Raw genomic sequence first — 15,468 nt, 5'->3', positions numbered from 1 at the left:
AATTACAGTTCCAGCTGAGATCAAAGAGCCATTGATTGAACCCCTGAAGCATTTAGCACAGGGAGTCGTGGAAAGTGAAGATAAACCAGTAACTGGTAAACTAGTACTGAGCCACACTCTGGCCACGCAAATTAAACTGGATGGGGAATATTAGAAAGTTTGATGAACTCCTCGGAGCTGCTTTCAAAGCTTCTGTTTCTGGGACTGTTACCCCAGAAGCATTTCCAAACGTTTAATGACGACGTCTCAGCAAACTGATTAGTGAGCATGTCACACCAACAGAGCTGTGTTAACGAGAGGCTCTTAATGTTATGTACGTGTTCAAAGACGCTGTTTTTTTATTTGTGAAAAAGCTCTGATTGACAGCAGAGTTGTTGACCTCAGGCATAGTCTGAGGTTCATGGCACAAAGATCAACTGTATCCTGACAAAAGGCAAAAAACATTCCTCTAGATACCCCTAGACAGCAATGCAACCTGGGTGGATCTCAGTCATTCAGGGATACACAGCTGAACACAGAATCACCTTTGAATCTGAAGCTTGATTTAAAAACACAGTCCAAAACACGTTGAAAAAAATCAAAAAACGGAAATGTGGTAAACATGATCAATACTCATTTGTACAGTATCCACGAAAATTAATTGAGCCTCAGAACTGAATGGCTTTATAAGTGTGCTTGCTGGCACTTGGAGGGTATGAATTTCCCGATTCATATCAACACCAGCGCAGCAAGTGACGCATGACATCGACCCCTATAAACATACTCTATTCTGACAGCTTCAGACGGATCTGTGGTAGTGCTTCAGTGTAGTTTTTACACAAAGGACACTAATTAATAGTCCATTAGTAGCTAGATAGCAACCAATTATACCTCAGTAAGGGTTATTTTGAAAGTGTGTTTTAATCATGCTTAGTATGAAAGGTTTTCATAGATTATTTTTTTTTCATTGGATTTTTCAGTAAATCTGTTATGATGAGAGTAGCTTTTCTAACTCTGGGGTTCTGAAGATACGTATGATAAAATGATTCAGAGCTCCGTGGATAAATCTGACCTATAGACGGAGGAGGTGGGAGTACAGGACACTGGGGGTAGGGGCTGGGGGGGGGGGGAGCTGCAGATGGCTGTGCCGCCATGGGGCCTCCTCCCTCCCCATGAGCCCAATACAGGGCACAGAAATGCATCTGCACCCTGAGCCGTACAACAACCCCCCCAACCAACCGTACTGCAGAGTTCCTACAGTATGTTTGACCTGGGTGCTCCTCCCTCCCCAGCCAGGCGAGTTATGAATATGTTTTCAGGTGGGGGGGGGGGGGGTTTAGTTGTTAACCAAATTAAAATACCAAATAATAATGATAATGGTAAAAGGAATAATCAAAATGCAGAAGCATGGTGTCGCCGATTGTGTGAGTACCGCGGTATTCAATTATCCCGTTTTCATTGGCATATTAATCATCTTTTCAACAAACAAGTCGGCGTTAATTAAAGCGAGGCACGGACGTGTTACAGGATCATCACTCGGTTTATCACCACCAACAGGCCCGCAGTTAAGGAAATCTGTGCTGTGAGATGAATTTCAATGCTCTCTTTGCGTCTTTTATCTTAGTGTGTGTGTGTGTGTGTGTGTGTGTGTATGGTGGGGGGGAGCGCAGGGCCTTCAATGCACTTTAAATACAACCATTCAGAATTTTTTTTAAATCCCAGTGCTCCTGCACGGGGGGAGGAAGATTATCTGTATTTTCTGCGTGAAACCTGAGTGAGGTCTTGTTACACCATAAAAGGTGACCACTTTCTGGAACGTTCCAGCAGCTCTCATATAGAGCCCTCGGACTGGTTAGCGCGCTTGGTGCAGCAGACCAATCAAGAGAATCACTCAGCTGCCGGCCAGAGCAGGGAAGACATTAATTAAGAAAATAGCTGCTGTTGTTCATATGATAATTTTGCCATTTGCTTTCGACGTGGCCTCTTGCACTTCGCCTGCCTCCGTCCCGCCTGGCCTGTGTTTCACCACAGTCTTACCTTAATTGTTTATTTGTGGAGAGAGAGTCTCAGTGGACTTCTGTGAAGGTTTTCCCTGTTTGTCAGGAACACTAATAATCGCTTGGGTTTATTTTGTGTATTTATTTATTTTTTTACCATTTAGATGCTGGATCACGAGCGTGTAAAGGAGATTAATTAGGGTCCTGTTGGATACACACGAGATGGTATATTACTCCATGGATTAGAATGCTGTGCTTGTGATCGGAAGGTCACTGGTTCAAGTCCCAGGGGTGGGAGAGTGGTTTCACCAGTGGGCCCTTGAGTTAGGCCCTTAACCAACAACCATTTCATCCAGGAACTGGCTGACCCTGCAATGTCAATAAAAACAATAAAAGTGCTACATAAAATGTAGATATACTGGAATACTCTGTCTACAGTTAGATCTGTACAGGCAGGCTGAGTGTGAGCATGATGTGGGATGGGGCTGAGTGGGGCCCCGTCGTTGCAGGGCGATCACGTGGGCGTCGGAGCTGATGGGCGACTCCCCACCGGGCTTAAACGGTCGGAGGCATCCGGCTGCACTGTAATCGCCGAGGAGCCGAATCCGGCACCGCGGCCCCGCCGTGCCGTCGTGCCACAGTCAGCCTGAATCCGAAAGCACTCGGACAGATGGCTGCATCGGAGTGTGAGTGAGATAGGAAAGTCAGAAAGCCGCGCGCCACAATGGCGGAGAAAGACCGGAACACTCTCCAGCCCAAGATGGAGCTGGTCCAAATCCACGGGCCCTATCAGACAAATTAAAGTAAATCAAGCATGAAATGAAGCAGAAGAGCCTGAAGATAAGGCCCCTTTAAGTCGTTTACAGATTAGGACGGAGAGTGAGGTGCCTGTGCTCTCTGACGGCGACGGAGGCTGGTTTCCTATTTCACATCGGCGGGCCGTGTGTCCGATCTCATTTAGCGACGGCCAGAAGGTTCCCAGATCGGTCCAGAAATGTCAAGACCGAGTCCCAGATGGGCGGTCGCATGTGCGAGGAGGCTGCTTTTCCACGCAGAGGGTCCTTGTCATATCTCTCAAGTGATGGAGACGTTAGACGGACCTTTTCTGGGGCAGCAAATCCCTCAGTGTTTGTCCGGCGGTGGTCGCTTTGAAGCTCTGAAGCAGCTGTATCAGAAGGAGCCCGTCGTAACTTCAGTGTTTCTGGAAAACACAGGAGCATACATCAACGCTCACAAAGTCACCGCAGGGCGTCACACCTGTGTGATGTAAGAGGATTAAATTAAAGGCCGTAAGGATGAAACTGGAGTTTGTCGATGAGCCTCCAAACTCCTGGTGCGCTTCTATACCAAACCTAATGCTTATTCCTTTCTGATTTTTTTTTTCTGCCTCATTTGGAATGACTCCAGCCCGAACTAGCGAGCACCGTAGGCCGACACGTGAGAAATGCCAGCGTCCACACATCTCGTACATCAGTGCCTGATCCTCTGCTTAAACCCTCTCGAGTGCATCTCAAAAAGTGCCCCCAGAAATGAATGATCTATCTCACTTTTTCCACTTATGGGATTCACATTAACACCGGTTGTGGGTGGAGAAAAGCGTTAACCTTCTTATCTTATGCCCCTCAAACTGCTCAGAGTAGAGCCTACTTATGAAGGATTGGCCAGGAAATCGCAGTTCTGGCGGATATGGGGGTCTGGTAATGAACTGTAGGATCTAGAGGAGAGACACGGTGATACTGACGACAGCTGCAGGCAGTGGGACGGCAGTCACGTCCTCTGATGTAATCCCAAACGCGCTGGAAGTCACAGTGTAAGAGCGTTAAACTAGTGAACCCTAAAGACAAGCACTACGGGTGTGATAAATCCAGGTTTGGAGCCACCAGGATGCGGTATCTCTTCAAGCAAAGTTCCTCCTTGACTCAGTCTCCTTTTTTTGGTCCTTAATCGCATTTAGATGACTAATTTAGCGAGCCTCACTCCAAAAATGACCCCTCTGAAAAGATCAGTCTCACACAATCTGTTCTACTACCTTTGGTATCTGTGCATAAATTATGCTCTAGGGATAAACTGTAGATCCTCAAATTAAAAAAAAATATTTATTTGAAGCCTGTCCAGCAGTAAGGAGTAGAGAGTGGCCTCTGATGTTGCTGGACGCTGGCCGTGGACGTGTCCACATCCTCTTTAGATGTTTCTTCCAGGTCTGTTTCCTGCCTGTGTGGCGTGTGTGTCAGTATCTCGGTGAAATGGATCACCTGACCACTGAGACACGCCTCCTTGTCTTCCTACACTCACGGCTAGAGAATTACAGTTTATCTGCACATTAGTCCACAGCTTGAGGTCAAACTGCAATTTTTTGTTCATTGGCAAAGCCAAAGAGCTCTGCTTTATCAGGTCATCTACTGAAATCTTCTTGCTTTTTATCGTTATTAATAGCTCATCACATCGCACAATCCCCTTACCATCCCTGGACTGGTGGTCTGCCTTAGCTCCTCCAGGTCTCCACGAACCTCTTCCCATCTCCATGAAGTTTTCATGAGGCTTTCATGTTTTAAAAAAGGTCACGATGCCTCCGATGTGGTGCACTCTGCAGTCATAGAGCCAGCTGTCTTATCTAAACGTGACGCCATGTCTCCTGCAGCCTTGAGAATCTAAGGCATATTTTGTGGACGGATTTCAAAAAGTTCCCCCTAGGGATGTACAATATGTAATACGCACCTTGCCTGGCTTCCTGTGCAGCTGTCAATAGCCCTCCCACTGCTACTTAATCAAAATCATTTACAGAGATCTAGAGTAGGGATTTGCGTTTATTTATTTATAAAACGCTTTTGTCCAAAGCGACGTATGAATAAGGAAAGCGCAGGGTCAGGGAGCAGGGTCGGCCGACATCCAGCGTGAAGTCTGTGGGAATGAAGCCCATGTGCTGAGATTTCCCAGCTGAAGATAAAGCATGATGGCCATGGTTGTGTGGAGCTAGCACTGTGCACCTGGGCTCTTTTTGGGCACTTTTGGGGATTTCGTTTGTGCCCGCAGCTACATTTATCTTCAGATCATGTGCTTTTGGCCATTAGCCATGTCTGCTTTGATAATTCCCCTGCCGCTTTAATGAAAGTTCAAAAAAAGATTCTCATAGATGAGGATCTGGAAAATCTGCATATGGATTAGACCAGGGGTAGACATCTCTGATCCAGGAGTGTCGGAATCCAGCAGGTTTTCTATCCTACCTGATGAGTTACTATCTGCCTGAGATCAGGTGAGGTTCATCAGAGAGCAGGTAGGATAGAAAACCTGCTGGATCCCGGCACTCTAGGATCAGGTCTGCCTACCCCTGGATTAGACACAGCTTTTAAAGGTGCCAGTAACTTTACCCAAACTGTGTTTTGCTGCCATTCCCTTGGTGTTAGACACTTACGTGTGACACAGTTGTTAGAAAACAGCAGTCGTGATCCAAGCCACGTTGCCGCCATGCCTTTGCATAAAGAACCAGAGTCGTACCGGTCCACAACGTTGCTCAACATTACCGGAAAAGTATGAGGTGAAACCATCCCGTATCTCTGCTAGTTTGGATGAGAGCATCAGCTACTGCGTGAAGATGAGTAACCTAAATAAAATATGATGCCATTAGCTCACTGCCATCCAGCAGAGGCACAGAAGTGGCGAAGGTGCCCTGTTCCTGGTTTGAGGCCCTTATCCTGCAAAGCCTTAGGCCTTTAACAATAAAAGCACTCTGTTGTCTAGGCAACAGAGACTGTGGAGGTCCACAGTGCTAAGGTGCTTTCCTGTAATGCGGTTCATTAACCGAAGTTCAGCTTGGACTTTACTGGAACACAGGATGGAGTCTTGTACTCACTGACCAAGGCTACGACACCCCATAATTGCATGAACTCCTCCAAGGAAACTGGCAATTTTGATAGCATCGGTTTCTTGGACCGAGATCATTTCGCCTGTACCGATAAACATTGGATGACACGTACAGATAAAGAGTAACTTCAAAAAAGAAACTAAATGCGTTAAGTTGCTAGAATCGCTCTGGAATGACGCCAACGAGTAGCAATTAGCGATTAGCAGTTAGCAATTAGCTTTGGTTTGCCCCACACCAACACTCTGTGTCTCTGTTCCAGGAGAGCTCCAGGTTGTCATTAAAGATGGAGAACGGCAGATCCAGAGTCGGCAGTCGCTTCCGGTGGGCACGACGTGGGGACCATACGAGGGGAAGCTCGAGGCGAGCCCAGACGGCAGCCTGGTAGGTCTCTCCATTAGCAGAACCCTCTCCGTTTTGTTCCTTTGTTATTGTCTTCCGAATTTCTCTTACCAGATGGTTGAGATCATTAAATTTTCATGCTGCTCAACTTTCCTCAACGTGTTTCCACTTCCCACTTCGGCGTTCATCACTAGAGAGTTGCTGCTTGAACAGAGTCAAAAAAAGCCAATTTAATGGGAGGGAGGCAAAATTCCCATGATGCCTTGTGACAAACGTAGCTCCGGTAGTTGACTGTTCTGGGATCAAACTGGCCTTAGCAAAAGGCTTTGAAGTTCATTTATTTTAACTCTTTAATCTGCACATTTTATGACAAAATTATATAAATGCTGGATTCAGAGTCTGGTCCAGACTGTGATTCACTCAGGTTGCCATTTTCAACACTTGATGTTATTCTCAACAGACTCTACAGTTTGTGCTGTATGTTTAAAACTCTTATAACTACTTAAAAATGGTGCGACCTTGCTGCTCTGTTGGGAGGAGATCCTTCTGTTTTTGATGTCTATTTTTGTTTCATTAAAAAATATTAACAAAAATACAACTCATCCATTAAAAATACAGGCAGTTTGTCTTTGAGGACTTTGGCCTATTTTACCCTAACCCTATATATCAACTAATTTTTTTCCAAATACAATCCCAAATATGTCAGTTTCTTAATTCTTTTTTCAAGCAACTGGGACACCATTTGTCTTTTAGTGACATTTTAGTCACTGAAACAATATTATGCGTTATTTTACGATGGTGGTTTTTCTCCAAAATTTGACCTGATGAATAACAAGCCAAGGGGGCTGTAAGGTCGTATGTGGAGCTGGAAGCTCCTTGGACATCCTTCAGCATGACACAGCACATCACAAGAAGGTACCTACTGTAAGAAGTCAGGGCCAAGCCTGTAAGCCTTAACAAAGCCACTAAATGCCTTTTCTACACTACGGCCCCAAACAAGGTTGAATATGACATTTAGAAGAGAGAGTGCCCATGATAAGAGACGGGATAAATGAATGACCTAAGCTGGTCTGTAAGCTTGGACAGAAAGCTGCCTGTCTTTTGATACATGTCAGGATAATGTGGTGCTTCTCCACGGGTCAGTACACCTGCGAGTGGTACCGCCGCAGATCCGATCAGCTCTCCTCACCCTTCAAGTAATGTAATTCAGCGCTTTTTATGAAATACAACCACACACGTCTTATTAATCTACATATAACACTTTTATTTATCCTAGAATTCCTTTATAGAACACTGTACGGATCTGTAAGACCTTGGAATATCGGGGTTTGGAAATGATCTGCTCAGTCGGGGTTACTCTGACGCTATACAGTAAGTTAATCATTTGAAGTTATTTTTGAAGGATAAAGCATTGAAAATGATTTAAAAATATAAGGAACACTGTGCATCACTCTATTTTTTTTCAGCCTGATGAATCTTATGATGATCGTTGTCCATTCAACCACAACCTTGGAAGGCTTTAATTGGTGTGGACTTTTGATGAGGGTTTGGGTTAGAGAGACTCTGATTTGGGTTATCGAGACTTTTTAATGAGGCCTAAGTTATTAAGGCGTAGGATCTGCAGAGTACAGGGATAACGGGGTAATGTCCTATGGATAGGAGGGAGATGTCACTCTAACCATATAAGGGATCGAGGGAATCAGCGATTTCTAAACATGTTGCACTGCTGGACTTCTCCAGACCACTTGCACCAGCCATCAAATCAGGAAGGCATGTTTGGCCATGTGGTACCTCTTATCCAATCAGGAGTAAAGGTGATATTTAAGGATGTTTGTAAAAACTCACCCTTTTATGGAGATTATTCCCTCTGTCCCTGATAGGACAGGGAGAGCCTGCCACCATAAAATTAGCACATCAATCTGCAATCGGCTGAACTGTCAGTGCCGTGCTCCCATTGGCTATGCACACCATCACATGGTATCACACTGTATCACTATGACTACAGCAGGCTCTCTCGCAGGGGACGGCCATCCGTGAACCTTCAGTTAGAAAGAGGCAGTGAACTTGGATAAGTTCATTTTTCATAACTTCAAACCTTAATATGCAAATCTGACCCATTTCTTCGCACGCGTAAGTGGAATAACCGTGCATGCTAAAACATCATTAGCCGCAGTAATATTAGCATATGCTCTGCAGCATCTTTTCAGTCAAACCAATTTCCTCGGAAAGGTCTAGTGTTTTGGCTCATTTTAAAATCAAACATTTGTGCTGATGGCCACCTCCTTTGTGAAAAAGCCGTAAAACATTTGCCTCATATTTATTTCTCATCTAGATTAAACTCATAGACATCATAGTTTTATTAGAAATCGCAGTTCTCCTGCTGACTTTCTGACTGGGAGAAAATGCAGTGTGTAGACTGGCTGGACACGCTGTTTATCCAGTTTGCCCAGTCTGCCCCTAGCAAATAGGGTGGCACTTCCCAGCTTGGACTGTGGACTGTGTCTGGAGAGAAGCGTCTGTTCCGCTCTAAGACAGAGCAGTCGCCGCCTGCGAGCGCTGTAGCACCCTGACGGTCCCTAATGCTCCCAAAGTTTCCCCAAATGCCCCCCTCCAGCCCATTTTCCCCCCACACCTGTGTCAGCATTGCAGCTGAGGACCCTCCCTGGTGATAAGAATGTGGCCCTCACCCCTTCCCCACTAAAGAAATAAAGCTTTCAACCTGCAAATAGAAAGAAAAGCTTTCATCCCCGCAGATTTTTTTGCTCTGAAATGATATTTTTCTTCTTGTCATCCCTTCATTAATCAGGAGGAGGGGCGGCCTGTTTTGTTGTGGAGCGGGCAGTGTGTGTCACTGTGTGTGTGCGTGTGTCCCCGGGCGCTAATCTGTGCCTGTGGCAGGCCTCCCCTCCGAAACCCGGCGCTAAGCACCAGCATCGCTGCCCTATTGTTGTAGCGGCTGTCAGAGCACAGAGACTTGGGTGCCAGCCTGTGCCGCTCTGATAAGGGGAAGAAGCCGCGGTGATGGCCGGGGAGGGGAATCCGCGAGACGGCTGGGGGCCACGCGGGCACATACGCATACAGTACGCAAACAAGTCTACACACACGCATGTGTGTGTCTCTGCAAAGGGCTCACATCAGCTATTAACTTAACCTGCCACTTTGAGTCACATGACTTAATTATGTAAAAATAATGGTAAACATGTGATCATATGTACAAAACGATCACATGTTCCAGTGCTTCCTGTGCTATTTGTTCCTTATATGATTCTTCTATGTCATTTTGACCAGCTGACTCCTGTATCAGATCACGTTGAATTCAGATCTCCAATGTAAGAGAGAAACCTAAGTTTCTCTGTCCCTAACCTTCCCACCTGTTTCGACGGAGATCCAATCGCCTCCGATTCATTCTGATTTCAGGAAATTATCCTCATGTTTGGGCCTTCCCCTTTTCGCTTGTGTTGAGGCACCCCCCCCCCCCCCCCCCCCCCCCCTTTCTGAGGAGTTGAGTCCCTTGCTGCCCTGACAGCTCCCAGGTTGAGGGCTATTACCGCGGCAAGTGCAGCAGGTTTGCAGTTTTGGACTGTTACATCATACGGTGATGCCCTTTCCAGAACACTCCACAGATATCCTCACTCGCAGTCACTAACGAAGAGCCCTCGCCGGCTGCCTCTCCGTACATGCGACAGACATGCAGCACCCGCGTTATTCCTCCACGATGCAGTAAACGAATCAGCTTTCCCTGACTGAATGGCTGCAGTGTTTCATGCCTCCTGGCAGTGCATTTGTGCACTTTCAGAGGCTCCGCACACTTCAGCTTGACGTGAGTCTGCCTGCAAGAGGAGAAACAAACTTCAGAGCGGATCTGCAGCTCCTCCAAATGAAATGCTAATGCCGCGTGCATTTCACTGCAGGCCAGGCTCTCGTCTACATCGCTCCCCCCGCTTTTCAGGGGTCACTCCCAACATGACCTTTTTCTCTGACTTCCTTTTTAGCCTAACCTCGGTCGATGAGGTTTTCCAGCTCAAAAAAGCTAAGCGGAATTGAATCAAATGTGTCGCATACACAGTTATGCTTTGTTGCCAAGACTGTGTTAACATGACCGTAGTATAGTAGAGATAAAACATCAAACACAGGCAACAGTCATAAATATCCATCAATATTGTGCAACTGGCAGTTGGAATGCACTGTAATCGAAGATCCCCTTTTAAAAGTCAAAGTGGCTGCAGTTCCCTGTATCACTCTTGCATTTCCAGTGTGAAAAAAGAGTAGCAGTAGGGGTAGAATCACCCTTTTTTTTTAACTAACTGCAACTCGACTTTCTTTAACGAGCCAGCTTCCCCCAGAGAGCGCTGAGATTGTCACCTTGTCTCCAACCAAATGGCCACCTCCCCCCAGAGCTGGAGGGGAGATGGCTGGCCAACTGTGAAGCTGGGACCAAGCAGAGCTCCAGAGATGGCCCCAGGGGAGCCTGCGGGTGTCAGCAGGCAGCGAATTGCAAGTAGTTTCAGTGACGCGGAAGTATCCATTGAAGCAGCTCCAGCCCTGAAGTCAAGAGACAGTGTTTTCTGGAGAGCATCTCGAAGCTGCTTTAGGAGAGTCACTAATATACAGTACTTCTGGAGAACATTGCTAACATGTTACTGGACGGCATCCCTGACATGCTTCTGGAGAACGTTGCTAACATGTTACTAGACAACATCACTGACATTTTTCTGCAGAACATAGTTGACATGTTACTAAACACTTCAGAATAGACTGTAATGTAAAATATAACCAACTTAGCATATACAAGGCAGGATATCACAGCACTGGCATAAGGGTTCAACAGAAGACCCCTCCTGAATCCTGCGCCTTTTTGGTCACATTTAACTGGCAGCTGTTTTTTGCAGTCATTTGGCAGAAACATTTATCACAAGTGATTTATCAGATTACGCAGAATGCCCCAGCTCTTGAGTGCATTTCTTGTGTGTTTCTTGGAGAATAATCCGCCATATCAGGACTTAGGACTGGTGTCTGGGTCTGGTCAGGTTCACTGGGTTCAAGAAGCAACTGAAGTGATTGATTTGAGTAGTTAGAGAGAGGGAAAGGGGGAGTCAGTCAACTTGAACATGTGACTCACCCTCCTTAGACATCACAGAACTGCCCCCCAGAGAATCTGTACACATTTAGGCAGACAGGCATACAAAGCATCTGGTTCTGCTCAGTCTCCTCCCATGGCCCCTGAGGTCTTCCTCAATGGAGTCACTGCTACTTCATCAGATCCAAAAAAATCCTTCACCCCAGCGTCAGGGGTGAAGGTGCGCTTAGAAATGGTTAGGGTTAGGGGACGGTGGTAGGATTAGGCTTAGGTTGAGGGTTGAGTAGCAGTTTCATGCTCTACTGCACCCGAGATCAGGTCACATGGAGGTTCTCCACACTGTCCTTGGCTGCCCGGATCAGGAAATCGGTTCCTTAGGCTGAAGTACGATGCTGCACATTCACCAGCAAACCACCAGGATGAAGTTAAACGGTAAATATGGATACCTCAAGTCTTCCTGACTTTTAACTTTAGTTCAGAGTTTGTTTTTTTTCCATTCTGCAGATATTCTATGTTGAGTACAGTGACGGACTGTTTGTTGATTAACCGACGATTCTCACGCTGTCGCATGTGCCTGGGAACAGCCTCAAAATGCCCACACTGAAATACTCTAAGGTTCACGTTGTGCCGTTTAAGCCATCGGACACAAGTGTTTGTGGGAAGTCAGTGAGGTGACAGCGAGGGCAGGATGTCAGAAGAAGAGGCATCACTCCTACCCTTCTCGCCGGCTCGGTCTTCCAGCCCCTGCCAATTTATCAGCTCTGTGTGAATGTTCCAGAAACAATGCATGGCTGTCTGTAGATTGTGTTGAGATTCTGTTTGTATGGCTCCCCTCTGAGGGACAGCTTTCGTATGTCAGCATAGCCTGTGACTCTGCAGGTGCAGTGCTGTGTGTTGCTCTGTGGGAACAGTATTGCGCATGAATCTGGAGATGCAGCATAGCATGTGACTCTGGGGTGCAGTGTTGTGTTTTATTCTGGAGATGCAGCATTACTACATGTTACTGTACAGGTGCACAGCTGCATGTGACTCTGCAGGCGCAGCATCCTGTGTGATTCTATAGGTGCAGTGAAGTGTGTGACTCTGCGGGTGCAGCTTTGTGTGTGACTCCAAGTGCAGTGTTGCATGCGAGTCTGGAGGTGCAACGTAGTATGTGACTGTGGGTGCAGAGCAGCGTGTAACTCTTGAGGAGCTGCCGTTTCTGTGACTCTGGAGGTGCAGTGTCGTGAGTGACTCTGTGGGAGTAGTATTGCATGTGACTGCAGGTGCAACATTGCGTGTCACTCTGTAGATGCAGTGTAGCATGTGACCCTGGAGGTGCAGCATCCCATGTGTCTTTGCAGGTGCAGCCTTGTCTGTAGCTCTAGAGGTGCAACGTAGCGCGTGACTCTGCCGGTGCAGCTTTATGTGTGACCCTGCAGGTGCAGTGTAGTGTGTGACTCTGCAGGTGCAGCTTTAGGTGTGACTCTGCGGGTGCAGTGTAGTGTGTGACTCTGCAGGTGCAGCTTTATGTGTGACTCTGCGGGTGCAGTGTAGTGTGTGACTCTGCAGGTGCAGCTTTATGTGTGACTGCGGGTGCAGTGCAGTGTGTGACTCTGCAGGTGCAGCTTTACATGTGACTCTGTGGGTGCAGTGCAGTGTGTGACTCTGCAGGTGCAGCTTTAGGTGTGACTCTGCGGGTGCAGTGTAGTGTGTGACTCTGCGGGTGCAGTGTAGTGTGTGACTCTGCAGGTGCTGCCTTGCATGTTACTCTGAAATCTAAAAATCACACAGGAAACACATGTCATGTGAGGGGTGAGAGGCTTCAGGACGTACATGTTTTTCCATGACATCCAGCATGAAGGGGAGTCACATCGTGGCAGATCAGCAGGCCACAACTGAGGCTTACAGGAGCCAATCGAGACGCGGCTCTCTTGAGCTGCTAACATGACATCACCCACATCACTGTCTTACAGGAGAATTGGGTCTCAGCTGACATGATTCAGAGCATTTGAATAACAAAAAACAACAGCGCCTCATCCTGCGACCCTGACCAAGACTGATGGATGGATGGATGGATGGATGGAATACTGGCTCATGTTGTGATCCACATCAATTTAAGCATGCAGAAACTGGATCCTTGTAAAAGTAGACTTCTAAGTAGATTCTGTGTGAACAGTGTTGGATAAAATCCTAAGCTCAGCAACTGAAATAATAATGAAGAATGATTCTCACACAGGGGAGGGTACAGAGAGCGCTGACTGACAGCCGGGGAGTGACTCTGACTCTGTGGAGTGTAGATCCCACTGCAATTCGGTCCCGTTTATATGATTCTAGTTGACAGGTTTCTTCAGGTCATACTGGAGCAGGGATCTTAACCAGCAGGGCTGCGTCCTTTAACCACTCTGCCACCTGCTGCCTTTTTGAGGGACTTCCACAGCATTGTAATATACTGAGGACCCGTTTAAGAGGACGCTTGCTGTGTTTTCCCATCCTTTTTCACGACTGCTGAAGGTTTTTTTTTTTATTTTTTATGAACCTTCCTATCGGGACACTAATGAATGTCTGTAGGTCCAGATCTCTGCTGGGTTTCCGGGGCACTGAAACTCAAAGGACACAGACGCAATCCTCCGCTTCATGCATCTGAAAGAAAATGACATCCCTTCGGTGTTTCAAAGAGAATGATTTGGACCAGGAGGGAAAAAAAGAGCCGTTTAGCGAGCTCTGTCACAGAACGCCTTCCCTCCAAATTATCTCGCACCTCACATTTGCTCTCAGGAAGGCGGTTTAAACAGGCCATGATTGAGCCAGTGATCCAATTTGAAATGCAGGAATGATTAGAGCCGCGTGGCCCGTTTGGTACGGGAGCGTTCGGATTTGTGACGGGGCGGCCGCCAGGATGCGTCTCTAAAGGGAATTAGGGTGCTGTCTCCCCGCCCCCCCCTCCCCCCACAGCAGATGCGGGCTTCATGGAGAAGCGACTCCCGGCTCTGACAGATGAGTCCGGTTCCGTTCCAAAAAGCCCAGAATCCTGCTCGGAAATAAAATTTAACGGAGCGGAGTGCAAATGCTTCTCTGTCTCCGACTCGCCACCCGGCACGTCGCTTAATAAAACGGCACCTCTGTGTCATGCAGACGCGACATTCCGCGGAGCACGGAACTCAATCCGTGTAAATAAAATAGTTAAAAAGAAACCAGCGTCTCTGGCCCCTAACACCGCCGCTCGCTTAGCTGAATTATGACGTTCATCGTTTCATCGTAGAGTATGGAATAGTCTTCCTGCTAGTGTAGCGGAAGCTAAAACCCTGGGGTCCTTTAAATCAGAGCTAGATAAGATTTTAACGACTCTGAGCTATTAGTTAGGTTCTCCCCAAACGAGCTTGATGGGCCGAATGGCCTCCTCTCCTTTGTAAATTTCTTATGTTCTTTTGACAGCCTTTTCAGAAATTATTTGCATGCATCACTGCTATTGTTTTCTCTTCTCTGCAAGCAGCTTATTTTGTAACAAGATCTAATTGCTCATACTAGTAGTTTATTCCGTTATGGATTAAAGGGTAGGAACAGGAAGGTGTGTGAAAGAGAAGATGGAAAAATCAGAAGAGAGCGGAGCTTCTCAAGGGGCCAGTGCCCCGCCTAACCCTCAACCCCCCCCCCCCGCAAGGGGTTACGGACGGCCGGGATATCTGACTAGTGCGCTATCATTAGCACATTAGCACATTGTTTAAGTGGCACCCAGAGGCCTGGGGGCCGCCTGACACCTCCTGCCCGTCAGAGGATCGGCGTATCAGGGAGGGATTAGCGCCGAGTTGGGATTTGTGTGATTGGTTAATTTATTGTGATGACGGCGGCTCTTTCATCTGTGGCGGCATTTAATCACCGCAGTCACACGGGCGATTACAGGTAGGCGCCCCCGTCATGCGGAGCTGCGGCTCTGTCACACGCCGCTCGCGAAATTCCCAAATCAGCCGGAACAGACCTGAAGTCCTCTGTCATAAAAATGAGAGCAGATTCCTCATGGACACCTCGGGTGGCTCCGGTCTTGTTATTAATATTACCGCCTCTCTCAGGGGACACTGGGGGGACAGTGAGAGGCCTTATCAGCTGACCCTGTAGGGGCCGTGATCCAAATCACCTGCTCTGTAATGAATATCATTTTTATTTCCCTGAGCTTCACAGCTGCAGAAATCAATGCAGGTTATCTTTTGTCGCCGGAATTTGTAGACCCATAGATTTTAATT

The 15,468-nt window shown here is 47.1% G+C and overlaps 1 protein-coding gene across 1 annotated transcript in view; it reads left to right on the top strand.

The window, feature by feature from the left end:
- The window catches only part of zfpm2b (zinc finger protein, FOG family member 2b), a 66,371-nt gene that overhangs the window by 25,241 nt on the left and 25,662 nt on the right, over positions 1–15,468 (top strand). Inside the window, exon 4 of the mRNA XM_023827570.2 lies at positions 6,095–6,216. Within this exon, the coding sequence (XP_023683338.1) occupies positions 6,095–6,216 (122 nt within the window). The remainder of the gene's footprint in view (positions 1–6,094; positions 6,217–15,468) is intronic.

This window comes from Paramormyrops kingsleyae, chromosome 23, assembly GCF_048594095.1.
Source record: "Paramormyrops kingsleyae isolate MSU_618 chromosome 23, PKINGS_0.4, whole genome shotgun sequence".
Classification (NCBI taxonomy): domain Eukaryota; kingdom Metazoa; phylum Chordata; class Actinopteri; order Osteoglossiformes; family Mormyridae; genus Paramormyrops; species Paramormyrops kingsleyae.
The sequence above is the reverse complement of the archived record's forward strand: the minus strand, read 5'-3'. Positions and strand labels throughout refer to the sequence as shown.